The 16,725-nt window shown below is 43.1% G+C and overlaps 1 protein-coding gene across 1 annotated transcript in view; it reads right to left on the reverse strand.

The window, feature by feature from the left end:
* Nucleotides 1-7,599: 7,599 nt before the first annotated feature.
* Nucleotides 7,600-16,725, reverse strand: part of LOC138581958 (uncharacterized) — a 479,211-nt gene continuing 470,085 nt past the window's right edge. The window contains exon 6 of the mRNA XM_069652872.1: nt 7,600-11,808. Coding sequence (XP_069508973.1) covers nt 11,630-11,808 — 179 coding nt within the window. The 3' untranslated portion in view covers nt 7,600-11,629. The remainder of the gene's footprint in view (nt 11,809-16,725) is intronic.

Genomic DNA, 16,725 nt, shown 5'->3' on the forward strand with positions numbered 1-16,725 from the left:
TGTGTATGTTTTATGGAATTGCATTCAAGCATAAACAAACAAACAAAACTAAACAATCCAACTTCAAAACTGAGATCCACCTCCTGGATGGAAAGATCACTCATCATTCAGGCATACACATTAGGGGGGCAAGGGCATACATTCAAGCATAAAGATTTGAGTGGCAAGGGTGTGTGTGTAGTTAGGATAGCTGCATGGAAAATGCATCTTTACCCAGTGAGTGGAGTGAGTGAGTGAGTGAGTGAGTGAGTGAGTGAGTGAGTGAGGAAGTGAGTGAGTGAGTGAGTGAGTGAGTGAGTGAGTGAGTGAGTGAGTGATTGTCAGTATGTGTGTATATAGCTTGGAAATTGCTGTACCTTGTCTGCATGTGCAAAGCTTGCACATCGAGGGTCGGGGGAGGCACACTTGAAATATTCATATCTGTGCTACACTGAACCTCCTCACAGTTAGCCATGCCTTCCCACCCCAACATTTCCCTTTAAGTTTATATCATGTGTTTTTTTTTTTTATATTGACATATTTGTACATGTGTGTCACTGGTGGAGAGGGGTCACTAGGGCGACCAACATAAAACATGGCAATGGAACACCCCTGGTCCTGCCTTGAGCATTTCTTTGGCATATCATAACTATAAAGTACATAAGTCAAATATGCTCAATTGAAAGCATCAAGGGCGATGATTCTAGAATGCATTCGTTTGTTAAATGGAAGTACAGGACTAGACATACGGTACGTTGGATACATGTTGTCATCTGGTCACACTGACTAGACCTTTACTCCTTTTACTCACATAGGCCACAACATAACATTTGAATACCACTATACAATAAGTGAAATTAATAAACAAATATATGGTAAAAGTGGGGCAGAATTGGGGAAGTATTTCCTACAACATTATCTACAGAGAATACAGTCCCATAAATAAATAAAATAAAACAATACTCAATTAATGACTAGTCCACAGGCAAAGCCCCCTGCCAACTGAAAGATGTAATATCAGTCAGCAGACCTGGACAACAAATCTTTGAGTTTGTTAACACAAACAAAAAATTGGGCACTGCGGAACTTTGAATATTAACAGAGGCCGAAGCCCTCCTTTTCTTTTCTTTCTTTTAGGTTTTCTTAGTTATTACCCAACTCTGATGCATTTCTTACTTGTCACTTATCTTATCTCTTAATGTTGTTTGATTTTACATTTTACTTTAAGATTTGAACATTGTACTATTTTGACCGAGGTTTTCGGTTTATTTTTGTAATTCTATTCAACACTTGTTTGTCATTTTGCTCTTGTTCCTTCTTCTTAAATGTCTTTTTAACTAAACATGTCCTACAAAATCTGTTTTGCAGTTAAAAATGTACTATTAAATTTGTTTAACCTCAAGGACTGTTTTCAGCATCTATAGTGGCTTAAAATAATTGTGATATCTGTTTTTGGATACACACCAGCTGGAATTATTTAAATGTATTATAATTGTGTTCTAGTATAGTGTATATTATTGGTTTTACATAATTTTCTTGAATGTACCAATCCACATTTTGCTTTAGGGAGTCTGCCTACCGTATTTTTGGTATGAAATGTATCAGTCATTAATCTTTCTTTTTTCTATTCTGTTTGGAAATAACTAGGCTCATACGTGATGGTGCCATGAGTGGGCTAGGGACAAGTACGCCAGTGGCGTGCGCTGCATAAATGATAATTTTTCATTTTAGTACATGTCGAGACACAAAGCAGTTTTTTAAACCATGTGTGTTTGTGAGGCCCTTGGTCTAGTGTCCACTTGAAAGAGTCACTTCTAGGTGATGCCAATTTTGACACCCAAGTAAACCAAACCCATTAGACTATACTGATTAGAGTGAATTGCAACGAATAACACATTGATCAAGGTGGGAAGCTGGTCGTTGAGCCCAGCTTTTCTTGTTTCTCAGGGTTTTTGGCTTGAAACTAAACATCCCCCAATATCAAATTTAGATTTGTGACAACATACAATGAACTCTGCATGGACTGTCAATAGAAAATCGACATCTCTGTGCTTGGGTGCCATCATTTAGAAGGTATGTAGGGAGGATGGAAGACATTCTAAAGGAAGTGATGTCACCGAAAAGTGATGTCCTGACCGAAACCAGTCAGGATGGTGATGAAGGGATGGGCTGAGTACAACAAGTACCTATAACAGAGATATCATCCATCGCTCAATTTCCCAAAAATTACTGTACAGGCAAAACAGAAGTAAAGTTACGAAAACCAATGGAAACACACCATGGGATAAGAATACAGGATGGAGTAATTGTTTAGGCATGCCCAAGGAAACAAGTAAATACAAACTGAGCGCAATCAACTGGTGGCTTTAGGCTTAATAAAGGTATGAAACTTTGATATTAGCTTTTTATTTTTGGCACATATAGTGGCACTAGTCACCCTTGTGGCAAAACATTGTTACACAAGAAAATAAAATGGCTATTCAGAATTAGGATTTTGTTGGGCCTGAATTTGCTGCAACAGAACATTTTATTTGTTATGTCCCTGTGCAATTTAAAACAATCTGAAGGTGTTTAACAATGATTCTACCCAATCAGGAATCTTGTTGGACAGAACATGCTTGCATCCCGTATTGGTGTAGTGATCCTTCCTTTGCCTGCTCACTCACTGGTGTTGCAGGGGTCCGCTCAACCACCGCAATACGGTGGAACCCAGGGTAACTGGTGACTGATACAGCCAGTAAATTAGTAGGGACTGCAGTGGCCCCTGCTTTTTCTAGCAGCCCCATGATTTTTACAGTCCAGACATCGGCATCAATTCTGACACGTGAAAATGGTAGCACACCCACATTTCCTTAGAAACAGTCCCAAAAACAAATACAAACCCACAAAGTAGGTTACTATTCGCACACCAGGACTGCAAGAAGACCATGTAGCAGCAACAATCTTAGGTAAGTAAAATACATAAAGTGTTTCAGTGCATGTTATAAGTAAAATTAAAAAGTGTGTGTATTCATATACATGACTGTAAGAATGCTTTTCTTATTTTACTTATCTTCACACACTGCTGCTCCAGGGTCTTCTTGCAGTCCTGATGTTCGAATAGTAACCCCTTTTCACTATTGTTCTGATTCTGCAAGGGTTTGTAGGCCTTTTGCCAAGGGGATTTGTGATGCTGGAAATGCCTTTAGGAGGGACAGGGCCTCCTAGCTCTTGTCCTACCACTTCTCTGTGTGTTTTTTCTTTGTTTTTTACCACTGAGGTCCAGTCTGGACCTCTGGCAGTGCAGCTCTTCATGTTTTCCTTTTTGTGAACAACACCTATGGGATACCCTCATGGCACCCATCGGTAGGGGTACACCCTTGTACACCTTGTGTGTCTTTTTGGGCACTTATGTTTTGCTCACAGAGCAGGGTATGGGCTGGTGGCAGTGACATGCTGACTTGGCAGTGGTTCTGAGTGTCCTCCATTTTTGGGACACCTAGGCCCTGAAATAGGAATCAATGGATTCCTGATAGAAGGCAAAATGGCCACTGTGGCCTCTTGATTTCTATTGCCGTTTACCTTGTTTCCCAAGGTCCTGGGAAGCCCTGTCTCTGTTCCCTTCCTCCTGACTGGCTGTTGGGTGAAAATACCATATATGGCTCTGGGGCTACCTCCTGGAAGACTGACTGGAGCCTTCGCAGGGGCTGTGTGGTGTGGGTACATCCTAGGGGTGGAACCTGTGTGAATGGAGTCTGAAGTGAACTCACATTCTGTATTATGGGTGTCTGGGTGTGGTGTGTTTGACACACTGCCTGAGACAGCCCTGACTGAAACTGGAGTGAATGCAGTGTAGTATGCTGAAATACTGGGTACTTTCCCCAATCCACATTTTTTGTCATGGGTGTCTGGGTGGAGTGAATGGCCTGAATGCATGTGAGCCTGCTTGGCTGCCTGCCTGAATGAATGCCCTTCTGCATGATTGGTTGACTGAGCCTGGCTCAGCCGGAGTGAATGGGGACCAATGTGTATACAGGGCACCTCTCACTCACCAATTTGTTCAGAAGCTGAAGTCGAAAATGGAGAAAGAAGAAGCTGTTCTCTGAAGCTCAGCTGGAGAAGAAGTCTGCTGCTTTATTTTCTTAGTCTAATCCAAAAGCTGCCATGTTCTTCCAATGACTGATCGAGAAAGGACATGTGAAGGAGACCTTTCCCTGAGCTATGAGGGACCATCGTGCAACATTCTACTCTTTATCTGAAGTGCCCTGGAAGCCAGTCCTGTGTGCCTGCTTTCCGGAGAAGGGGTCTTCATGAGTCATAAAGAGTGCCTAGATATCTTGAGTTGAAGAAGTCCATTGGTGTCACCCACGGTCCGGATGAGCGTTTGTGACTGCTCAAAGCCCATTGCTGTCTACCGCCCAAAGAGTGGGGTACCCTGGCATAGTGCTGATGGACACCAGGAGCTGCAAAAGTTCCAAACTACCAAAGAATACTTCAGGGACATCCTTGCCATCATCACTGACCGCCTTTTCCCACCGGACAAGGTCCAGGGTCACTGAGTGCAGAGGAATGTTTGTCGGTGGCTTTCCCACCACCATAATCCAACATAAATGTTCTGAGGGTCCAGAGTTGGTGATGGTCCATGTTCCACATGGTCCACTACAGTGGTTGAGCCCAGCTACCAGAATCCATCCAGACGTCCATGCTTCAGCTGCAGCATCGAAGAAACAAAAGATGGAAAACCACGATATTCGGACACCCAATACCAAAGGTAATCTATGCACCCATCGCGCCAGTAGTCATCAAAGGGTCCCAGGGGTCGTACTCTCATCTGCCAAGCCTTTAAAGAGCCCAAAGCAAGTTTAATCTTTCCAGGACTACTAGTCAGAGAAATCATCGACCAAAAGAGAGCACTGCAAAGAGCCAAACTGCTGCACTTCAGAAAGACTTTGGTTCCATTTTCCTTCTTGGACTCAGCAACCCAGTGGCCCATTCTTCCAACGGGTTGGGTCCATCCTCATAGTGAATAACCCTGACACTTCGCCTGCCAAGGCACCAAAGATACTTTGATGAAGCCTCAGGAGTCATCCAGGGGTCCCAGATTCACTTTGGATCCTGCTCTCCTACGGCCTCTGGGATACTTTGAGGTGGTAGAACCTTTAAGAAGAAAGCAAAGGGAACAATTTTTGTACTGAGATGTAAAAGACAAGATAAGTTACTCTCTTTTTCCATTACAGGTTGCCCAGGTGGTGGATCTTCACACATAATTGTGTATCTGGTCTCAAGAAAGCATTGTGCCTCTGGTCATAGCTAACCTGGCTTTCTTCCTGTTTCTATGCTGTTACACCTCACTTAAGAATTCACATGCCTACGTACAACTGTCTGCAGTTGGTGCATTTATTTCTGAATGTAAGTATTGTGTGGTACCAGAGTGTATATATTTTCCATTCTTTGAATATAACTGCCTGATTACAAAGTATTATTATTTATGTGTATATATGGGTAGCAACCTTACTTTATATAAAGAAGTTGTGTTATCACCAGGCATAGTGTGTGGACATTCCTTTGTGGGGGCTTGGGAATTCACTGTACTGTACTTAAGAACCTTCCTGCATCACCTCATGAGAGCTTAAGACTTGGTTGCCCTTCCATTCAACCATATAGAGAACCTTAGCTGGGGTGCTCTGTGTCCCAACCATATACTAGACAGTCTATACAGGATTCATGCTTGCTGCCATGAAAATGGAAAATAAAAACAAGAATTCCCTTACAAAGAGGCCCACAACATGAGCAAATCCACAACAATGGTGAGAGGGGTATACCTGTTCCAAAAATGTGCCCCAAACCCTCCCATGAGCAGGCTGTGAAATATTGAACCTCCTAGAGAAAGTTTGGTTATGAAACATTTAGTTGGTTACAGTAACAATGAACATCCTAGTGGTACATACATATGCCTTGGAAGGCATTATTGCACCATACAAGACCTGTACAACTCTACTTGCCTTCCCATGCAGTATCCACAACCCCTCTGGCAGATGAAGGCAAGTCCCTGATGCACACATGCCATGATGAATACAACCCTCTAGGGAAAGAAGCCAAGAGATATCTTGCACGGATAACAAAGTTTCATTCTACAGAATACAAAATATCAGCAAAGGACTCTGCTGCTCGAGAATGCTCTAACTCCAGACGAAATGTTGATGTCTTTTGAGAGGCCACAGCATCATAGATGACATCACATTTGGGTCTGAACCCGCACAGATGACAGTATACATGATCCTCCTCCATAGGGGATGCCAGGCTACAATTGGTCCGTTTCTCAGCCATCTGTTGATTCACACATGGGTCAGCTGGGCTCATCTCTCCATGGAGTGAAGGTCAAGTCGCTCATAAATTACATTGTACAAACTATAATACAAGTCTAAGCCTAGTACTACATGACTGTGGCATGCACCTGGGAGGCTCGGGCACTGCTGCAAGGGGGAAGTAAGGAAGAAATACAGTCATACTGACCAACACATTCTGTGCTTTGTTGATACCACACATCTCACACTCAAGGCTTCTACCCTTGTTTTGATCTATATGGTGTTACAAAGGATGTCATTTATGCTGAGGGGTGAAACAGTCACACATACTTAAATATTTTATGGTCATTTGGTTTATGTTAGGGGATGGGTGTCCCTTGCTATCATGGAATGCAGAGGTGTGGAGGTCGGGTCAGTGATGTGGGATCTGACTCTGTGATGGCTGTGTGGGGTTACAGTCCCGCTGATAGCTTGGTTGTGATGAATGTGCATTGCGAGGAGCCTGCTGTTGTCTCACGGCCTTGCAGGGTCCATTCCTTCCAATGATATTAAATGTTTGCAACAGTGAAGGCACAGGGACGAAGTGAGCTTCTGTGAGCATGGGTGGTGCGGGCTCATTCTGATTTGTGCCTAGTCGAATCCTTCCATAGACCTAAGAGTTTCGTAGCACGGCCATGCAAGCCTGTGCCTCTGCCATAATTACAAAATGGCATTTCTTTCTATGCGCCTTCTAAGGTTATGCATCTATTCGCTCTATATTAGAACTGGGCAGAGTTTCATAGTGCAGTTCTCTCCCCCTTGCACAATACACTATTTCATAGAGGATTCACCTCACCGTAAAGCACATAGGGGGGTGTGATAGACTCACTTTCATCCCAACACAGATCATTCCTCATATCATAATGATAGCTGACTCTCTGCATATGTGCTTCCCCAATGAATTACCAGGCATTCAACCAACCTACATTTGCGGTGCATACACCAATAAAAGGGCAGTGTTGGGGCATAACTGAGCATTCCCAAGCCCTGGAACAAGCCTGACATACAGATGCACGGCCTCATGGGCTCAAGTGTACATGCAAACAAATCAGTACTCATCCCATTCGACCTCTGTAATTATGGCAGTGGCTCATCATGCTTTCTAAAACATGGTTTAGACTTTACTTGTTCAGAGGCCCATGTATGTCAAGTCTCTACATAATAATGTACTGTTAGTTCTAACAACTTCTTATCAACTACTAATCATTTCTTTGATTCCAATGGATGGTGTTAAATAAATCATTGAACCGTACCACTACATGGACATCAGATGGACATTAGAATAGTGACTCTGGTACCTTCATGACTTGTTTTATTCATCATATGATCTCCACAGGATGCTACACGACCACCAAACCCTTCAGCCCACATTCAAGTCTCTTGTTTCAGAGGTTCAGTAGTGTACACTGTTCATTTATAATGTGTTGTTACATATCTACCTTTGTATACTGTAGTGTTATTCTTCAACCTCCAGAGAGCTGTAATATTGTGTAATACAACCACAAAATCCAGCAAATTAATGGCATTTAGCTCAGCTTGAAGTAGTCAAGGAAATATTTGTGAATGAAATAGTTATCTTTGCACACATTGTATTTCATTTAACTTAAGGAAGAAATACATTTTAGGGAGCTGTGTACAGAGTGGGGTTTAATGACAGCCCTAGCACACACAAGGAAAGGCGAGGTTAGGCCTCTAATTGGAAATACGTGGTTCTGATAGCAAGGCACACTGGATACATGACAGGTCTAAACCCATAACACAGAAAAGGGGCTTAGTAAATGCAAAACAAGTGTCTTGCTGAGACTGACAGAAAGAACTGTGTGTCCTGGAAAATATGTGGCTTGCTGAAAGTTCACACAAGAAATACGTAAAGATGGAAAAGGCACACTGTTGGTTGAGAGACAAAAAAGTGGGATTTGTCATTGAAACTGCCGCACATCAAAATGATGTGCACTCTAAAAATTAAGCAACACAGGAACTGACATTATCTTGAATGAGAAGCTGAGTGCATTTTGCAGCTGAAGTCACAAATACATGGAGTTAAACATGTTGCTGAGTATGCAAATGCACATGGTAAATTACAAAATGAACAGCAGGGTTTAATTCTTCTTGCCCCATTAATAAACCACTGTTGTGCCAAGCAGGAAGTAAATACACAGATTCAAAAGGGCATTGAACAATAAAAGAAAGATTTAAGTTGTTTAAATAAGTAAAATACTGCACTGGGAAAAGAATGCAATAATTGAGAAGGCTATTTTGTTTTTAGATTCAAAATGTAAATCGTGTATCAACCCATGGAAGACAGGGCCATGTGGGTGCTCGGCAGATTTCTCAAGTGTCTTCCCCCGTTGCAGGTCTGTTGGGCCCCTTATCTGGAAGGCAAATCTCTTTGAGGCTGGAGCATACCAGGTATTTACGACGGGCCAGATCCACACAGAGCCAGCCCGGGTGGGTGAAATGTTTAAAGAAAGTGCACTGTTAGATTGGACTTGTGATCAACTTAAAATTACAAGGTAAAATGGCAAATGCTAGCACAGCATCATGATATCAGAGACCATCTGGTGACAAAGAAACAATCTCTGCAGTGTCCATTAGTACTGCTTTGGGCTCCTCGAGAGAGATTGGTCATTTTATTGCAGGCTAAATCAAAATTCAGCAAGAGACTGCAGATGCTCTGAACCACTGGTTTCAAGGAAATTAAGAAATTAAACTAAGCCAACCTATGTATAAATATATGACCATTGACTTACATCACAAATGTGACTGTATTTAATAAACATGAACCTGTGATACTCACAGGGCTGTGACAGATGTCATTTTGTAGCTTGTTTCCAGGCAATTGTGTTTATGTGTCTTTCATTTAAGTGTGATTTGGAGTTTTTTTATTTACATTGTAAAAGGTGTTTCTAGCTGCCTGCCCTAAAAATGTTAGAAATCCGAACGTTGGGGAGCTAATGACTTATTCAATAGATATAGGATTAGGACGTCCCATATTCCCAACTATGTTAGTTTTTGCAAAAAGGGCAAAAAAACATAGCGTGCCAATGCAATAACGTGCCAAAATGAAAGTAAGCTATCCAGCTAGCCGCCAGGAGTCGGAGAACATTAATATCTAAATATTATGGAATTTATTGATAAATACTAAATGTTGCCATGTAGGGACTTTTTGAGTGAAGAAGTTGTCATGAAAGTAATTTGTAAATGAGAAGGCGTGTACCTCACCACTACACTTCAATAATGGAACTCCAAGGGCCGATGGAAATTTGAGGCTAATAAGTTGGCACCTCCTGATCTTAATAATTTGTGGTAGGGACCTGCACAAAAATTATCTTGGAGGGAGAGTTGCTAAATAATTTCAAGGATTTGCCTATAATCCACCTAGGTGAATCCTGAGATAGATGCCTGACCTTACTTGGGTGGAGCGGCCTTGACATTGAGAGGCCTTAAACTTTGCCTGGGAGAGAGAAACTGGGAAAGCCAAAAGCTAACTGGGGCCCTGTTCTTAAGGAGAGCCATATGTGGGATGGATGCTGGGACTATCTTTGACAGCAGCCTATGACCAGACTCAAACTGATCCCCCAGAGGTTCCTGGCTGTCTTTCCTGAGTGCCCCAAAACAGAGGTCCAATGTAAATAGAATTGATCCATTTGAAACCAAATTGTGTATGAGGGTCTACCTGCCTTACTATCTTCCCTTTGGGAGCTAATTGTGTGGACCCTTAGCATATTTGACTGAATCTTAGTTTAATTAACTCCTAAATAGGTTGACGCAGGGGCGAGCTTTGAGGAGGTTGAAACTTCCACCCTCTTTCCTACCGGGAATTTAGTTATAGTCACAGAAAGTAATTGGGTGCCTTTATTTTTCCTGTTCAACCAACCAAGATTTCTCTAATGAACTGGGGTGTCCTGGCCACAAAATAAAATTCTGAAGTGACACCAATCCCAAACCTTGCGTTTAAAACAGAAAGGTGTGGATCTCAAATCAAAATTCCCAACTGATACCACTTCCAAAAACCATGCCTTTCAACACAAGGTATTTTTGTCCCAAAACAAAATTCTCAATTGTAACCCCTTCTTAAACATTATATTTAAACAAAGGTGTGCCCTACGCCCAAAACACAATTACTAAACTGTCCCCTCTCCCTAGACGTGCCCTTCAAGCAGAGGAGTGCTGCATATAACTGATGCCTTGGTTGTTGGTGTTTGTAGAGAGAAGTGTAAAACCCTGTGTAATTCTCCATTGCAAAATGTACACTCTTTCTTGAGAGTGAGGAAGTGACTCTGCTAGCCGAACAATGTTTGCATTGCTTTTGGGGTGAAGGAAGAAAGATTCTATAAATAAGAAAATATCTCCACAGTCTGTGTGATTGTAAATTGATCGATTTTTCAAAATTGAAACTGTGCTTTGTTTTCAATCTAAACGTTATCAAGTCATATTTGCATGTTTATCACAAAAAGGAAAGTACATGTTGTGTTGAAGGTTTGTTTTGTGCCACAGAGAAGGTGGTGTGTGTAACCTTTAAAAGATTTATAGAACATATACTTTAAATAAATATATATTCTCTCTATACCCCGACCTTGTTCTTGTCTCATTGTTGGCACAGGTGGGCAGGGGGTCGACGTGGCTCTATATGAGTCATAGATAGGGTTTATTGAATCCGAAAATCAATGATCTATTGTATCCATCTTAATTGGGGGGACTCCCTATGTTAAGCATGATCTGCCAATATATTGTTACAACTGCTCTCTTACAAAAATGTTTATAATATATTTGTTTGATTTTTTAATTCCCAAAACAGTTGTATCCACAATGTCCAACAGACTTTAAATAGAACAATGGCGACATTTGTTTTGCAAATCTGTTCGGTCACTGTCTTCTCTTTCACATCCAAAGAACTTGGTACAATGGTAACCCCAACCCAATCTAGATCAGTGAGATCAGCTCCATTGCATTATTCTGTGCATATGAAGTTCATTTATCACGGGGTGATTAAAATATAAGCAAATGGTGGGCGAGTGTGACCACACCCTCTAATCAACTAGCACAAAACTGCTGTGTCTCTTTGAAAGAGAGAAATAATGTAGGATACTCAGACACGTGCTGGTGGAGGGGACACAGTAAGTATTGTGTGAGGTGGTGTTTTGAAAAACGTGCAAATAATTGACATGTGTGATTGACTAATGGAACACAAATGCACTTTTGTGTCTAAACGCAATGCATTTTGACTCTAAAACATACATTAGCACAAGTCCTCTAGTGGATCCTGCTGCGTTGGTTCTTTTCACTGCACATCATGTCCCAATCACGTGCAGTCTCCCTCTTTTGCCTCACTTAAACACTGCATCGAGCAGGCCATGCTGCCTGAACTCTTCTGCCACTTGCTTCGAGTGCTTGATTTTGTCAGATAAGGCGTCAAATATGTCATTCCGATCCACTGCTGTGGCCACTCTATAAAAAAACTCCTCTGAAGACTCCAATCCTCTCAGTCCAAGATTAATGCCGCAGCCTAAAAAAACAGACAACATCGAGTAGTCAGACATAAAAAGTACAGCACTGAATGACCCAGCATTTAAGCATAGCTTTCACCTCGCAAAGCGTTCTCGAGATGAAGGACCAGTCTGTTCATAGCAGTAATGAATGGAAACATTTTCCCAAAAGCGTACATTTAAGAAAAGCAAATACATAGTTGACACACCTGCATGGAAGAAGACACCTCTCCAATATTGTTGAGGAACAGACCCAAGCAAACATGCACGCAAGCAGCACACACATAGACACTAGCATACATCTATAAAAGGAGAGAGCGGATTGCACCATTTCTGCTTCAAAGATATTATGTAACTCATGTGAATCCTCTGCTTTTCATTAAAGAGGCACCAGAGGGCGGGCTAGGCTTTGCAACCAAAATAGCGCTGTTCCATGGAACACTATAACATCTTGCATGCTACACCTTTAGTTCAAGTTTTTAATACATTTTTTAACACATGGCAGCCGCAAATTTCCATATAAAAGCCTGCAAATAATGTTCATATTACAAGCTGGTTGTGACATGCCAAGTAACCTGTAATAAGAACATGGCATCACAACTGCTCTCTAATCAGTTAGTACACTTAATTTGTGACATCACAATGCCAAGTCACATGAGACAGCACAAAGCAGAATTATAGCTGTCAGTGCAGCACTGAATTAGAACTGTGACACGCTTCTCAGATTCCTTGCTTTTAAAATAGTTTTATGCAACACTTTACAGGCAGTTTATGATAGAATGTTTAATTTGTGTTCTGCCAGAGATTAACAAATTTGAGCAATAATCTGTCATTACTTTAAAATACAAAATGAAAACCTTTTTTCCATGCATTTTATTCAACTGCTTGAATTATATTTCTGTGACATACTAGACGCTGCATATTAGCTTTATTGAATCCAAACAGATTCTGAGTTGATTATATGGATCAACAAATTAAAAAGCTCTTACATTAGATTAAGCAAGAGGCCAGGAACTAAAGGGAATGAAAGCGTGTGGCCATGTACTATAATGAATAAAATACCCACTGCCATACATTAAAAGGATATTGCAAGTCACCTCGGTGATCTGTGACCTTACAAAGGAACTCAGCCTTCAGCCGTGTTCCTTTATTTGGTCACGGAACCCCTTGGTGCCTTGTAATATACTTATAACACACAGTAGGGGGTACAACATCATATATATCTTAAAGAAGTAGAATATTTGTATCCATAATACAGTGATTAAGTGTGATCATTATTGCACACTGCGAGTAACACGCCCCGTGGAGTTGATCTTCACAGCCCTTGGCATAGACAGTGATGATTTTAAAGCACAATATAGGATCTGACCCAACAGCAATTGGGCTAAGTGCGAAGAGAAGTAGGATGCTTTTCCATCTATTGTTGGGGTCTCCAAATGCCCATCTGTTGCCCCCTGCTCCCCTTGCACTCTGCCAAGAGGAGCTTTTAAGCCTTGAAATAACCAGCAGAGAGGAGCCACCACATGTGAACATTTAATGAGACCCGTAGAGCAGAATCTCAACACAGCGGTATGCAGGGGCTGAGTTCTGAAGAAATGTATGAATCAAGCAAAAGCTAGCAAGAGACATGAGACGTATCCTCGCCTGTGGAAATGGTTGAGCCTGTTGACATGGAAGACTTCATGGGCTACAAACATACTAGGGGGCTAGGGGTAGGTAGATGACCTGAAGGTGTACCATAAAACATCTTAACACATGCAAGACACAGGTCTGTGATTCAATTTGTTTATACTTTAATGTTGCCATATGTGCAACTTAACTTGCCCTCCAACCATGCTATCTAAGCCCTCCTGAGATGTCTGAGCCCTAGATTGCATGGGTGTGCCACTTATCTAGGGTTAGGGGATGGACTAAAGAAGCTTGCCCTATCTACTCCAGGCAATGAGAAGGTTTCTAAATACCAATTCTAAAACACAGACACCTGTGGCCATTAGGAAATGGACCTCAGGGTGTGCTGGAGACCATAAAGGGCAGTTATCCCTTTTTAATTTCCCTGCTTATTAGCCCCACCAAAGATTTTAAAAACACTAAATAAAAACTATATAAAGTGTGACTAATAAAGAGTGTACAGAGTACACGCACAGCTGTCTCCTCAGTTTTCTACTTAACTTCCTCCGGGTAGGGTTAACTAACCCTAGGACAAAAAGAACTGGCCTACCGGTTTCAGTGGCTATCCAAAAAGTGGCACTTTATTCAGGGCCTCGGTACCAAGTGGTCACCATCAGAAGGCGGGTTTGGCTACTGCATCCTCATCTGCAGTATTGCGCCATGCCACAGCCTTGTGAGGCTTTATCGTTGCCTCTTCTGGGTATGAGGAGGCAAAAGTAACCCTCAAGACCTAAGTCTCATATTTAGGAGCTCTGGAAAATTATTGGTGCACACAGCTAACATACCCAGAAGAGGCAAAAATAAAGCCTGATGAGGCTGCTTCTGCCCCCCGCTTTTCAGCGACACAACTCGACTGGCTTCCAGCAGTTACGGAAATCCTCTGAACCCCAGTTGACTGCAATGGACTTAGATGGTTTCGACATTCTGGTGCTAATTTCTGATGGGTTACCTCTGACTGCTACTGCAGACACTAGGTCACAGGTCAAACAGTGTCTGACTGAAAGTCAGTTACCCAAGCCAAAGGGGAGACCCAAGGCTAAGAGGAATAGTAAGAAGACCACCTATGTGAAGGGGGCTCCTTCTCTTCCAGCTGTTTCAGCAGCACCCACTGTGGTCCCAGATTCTGAGGAGCTAGGCCCAGTGGTGACCCTTATCTCAACTCTTCAGCAAGAAGAGCCAGAGGACCCTCCTCAGGGAGAGGTACTCACACCAGACCTCCAGTGCTTGCTTGCTGAAGGTGGGCCCTCTGGGATGGATTTCTGTAGGGTTCAAAGAGAGTGCCACTCGCTTGAGCGTCTAAGAAAATAGGCCCAGGCCCAGGCACAGGGTGAAGTGCTTAGGTCCTTTAAGATCTGTTGGAAGAGTGAGCACTTGTACAGTGAGCCCACTCAGCCTGAACCTGGTGCAGTCAATAGGTGGGTTGTACCCAAGGTATACAGGCCCTTCCCTTTGCAGTTGGCACATGAGGTGCCCTTAGCTGGTCATCTTGGAACCAAAAAGACCAAGCAAAGTTTATCAGCCCACTTCTATTGGCCCAGGATGGGAGTAGAAGTGGAAGCTCACTGCAGGACCTGTCCCACTTGTTAGTTGTCTGGCAAGACTTGAGGCAGTGTCATTGCCCCACTGCAGCCTTTGCCAGTGATTGGCACACCATTTGAGAGGGTGGGTATCTACATTGTTGGTCCCCTAGAACCTCCTACATAAAGTCGACACTGCTTCATCCTGGTACTGATTGATCATGCCACCAGGTACCCTGAGGCTATAACCCTTCGGACCATTACTTCCAAGGTGGTTGCCAGGGCTCTCCTGTGCATTTTTACCAGAGTTGAATTTCCTAAAGAGGTGGTCTCTGACAGAGGATCCAACTTCATGTCTAGTTACATGCAAACAATGTGGAAGGATTGTGGGGTAACATATACGTTCTCCGCCTCCTACCATCACCAGACCAATGGTCTAGTTGAGAGGTTTAATAAGACTATCAAGGGCATGCTGGGTGCTTTGGAAGAGCCCCAAAGGAGTAAATGTGATCTCCTCATACCATTCTGGTGTTTGCCTATGGAGAAGTGCCTCAAGAGGGTGTTGGTTTCAGCCCCTTTGAGCTTCTTTTTGGACATCCTGTGATGGGGCCCCTTGCCGTGATCAGAGAAGGTTTGGAAGCCAACCCTCCAGGTCCTGCCAAGCAAGTGGGGGACTATGTGTTAGGCCACAGAAGGAGGATGGCACAGAGTATGGGCTAGGCATCAGAAAATCTTAAGGCAAGCCAAGAATTAAACAAGTATTGGCATGACCTTAAGCCCTCACAAGTGGATTAGACTTCAGGTCAAGAGATCCTTGTGATGGAGCCTACCAAGCCTAGAGCTCAGGCTGATAAGTGGACTGGACCCTTCTGGATAATCTCCAAGATGGGCAAAGTCAGCTATCTGGTTGACATGGGAGTCCCTGGGGTAGTCCCTCAGGTATGCCATGTCAACAGGCTCAAGCCTTCCCACTGAAAAGAGGAAGTCTCATGTCTTCTGCTAGCTTCAGAGCAAGAGGGGGTGAGAGTGAGCCCCTTCCTGATTTGCTGCATTACAACCATCAGGTTGGTTCAGTGAAGGCAGTACATCCCTCTCCCGATGTGACACCAGAGCAGCAGAGGGCCTGCATGGCTTTGCTGCAGCAGTATGCCCCTATGTTCTCACTGACATCAGGACGCATCCCGTGGTGCAGGCATGCAATTGATGAAGGTGACAGTGTACCTGTCCAAATCGGATGCTATCGGATGTGAGATACTGTCAAGAACCAGGCTTGAGGTTGCCAAGATGTTGGATCTCGGTGTAATTGAAACCTCAACCAGTCCCTGGTCCAGCCATGTGGTCCTTGTCCCATAGGCAAGTTTCCAGCCAGGTACCTAGGATTGGAGATTCTGTGTGGACTACCGAGGAGTCAGTACTGTCACCCAAACTGATGCTCACCCGTTTCCCAGGGCTGATGAGCTCATGGACACCATAGGTGCTGCCACATTTGTAAGCACCTTTGACCTCACCTCAGGCTATTGGCAAATAGCTCTGGCGGACCAGTCCAAGGAGAAAACTGCGTTCTCAACACCTGAGGTGCTCTACCAGTTTAGAGTCACACATTTTGGGTTGGAGAATGTCCCTGCCACCTTCCAAAGGTTGCTCAATCATGTGACCTATCTAGACAACATTGCCGTCTTCAGTTCCACCTGTGAGAAGCATTTGACTCATGTGTATGCCGTGTTGCAGGCCTTTAAAAGGGCTAACCTGACT

This window comes from Ambystoma mexicanum, chromosome 1p, assembly GCF_040938575.1.
Source record: "Ambystoma mexicanum isolate Mex_15411 chromosome 1p, UKY_AmexF1_1, whole genome shotgun sequence".
Lineage (NCBI taxonomy): Eukaryota > Metazoa > Chordata > Amphibia > Caudata > Ambystomatidae > Ambystoma > Ambystoma mexicanum.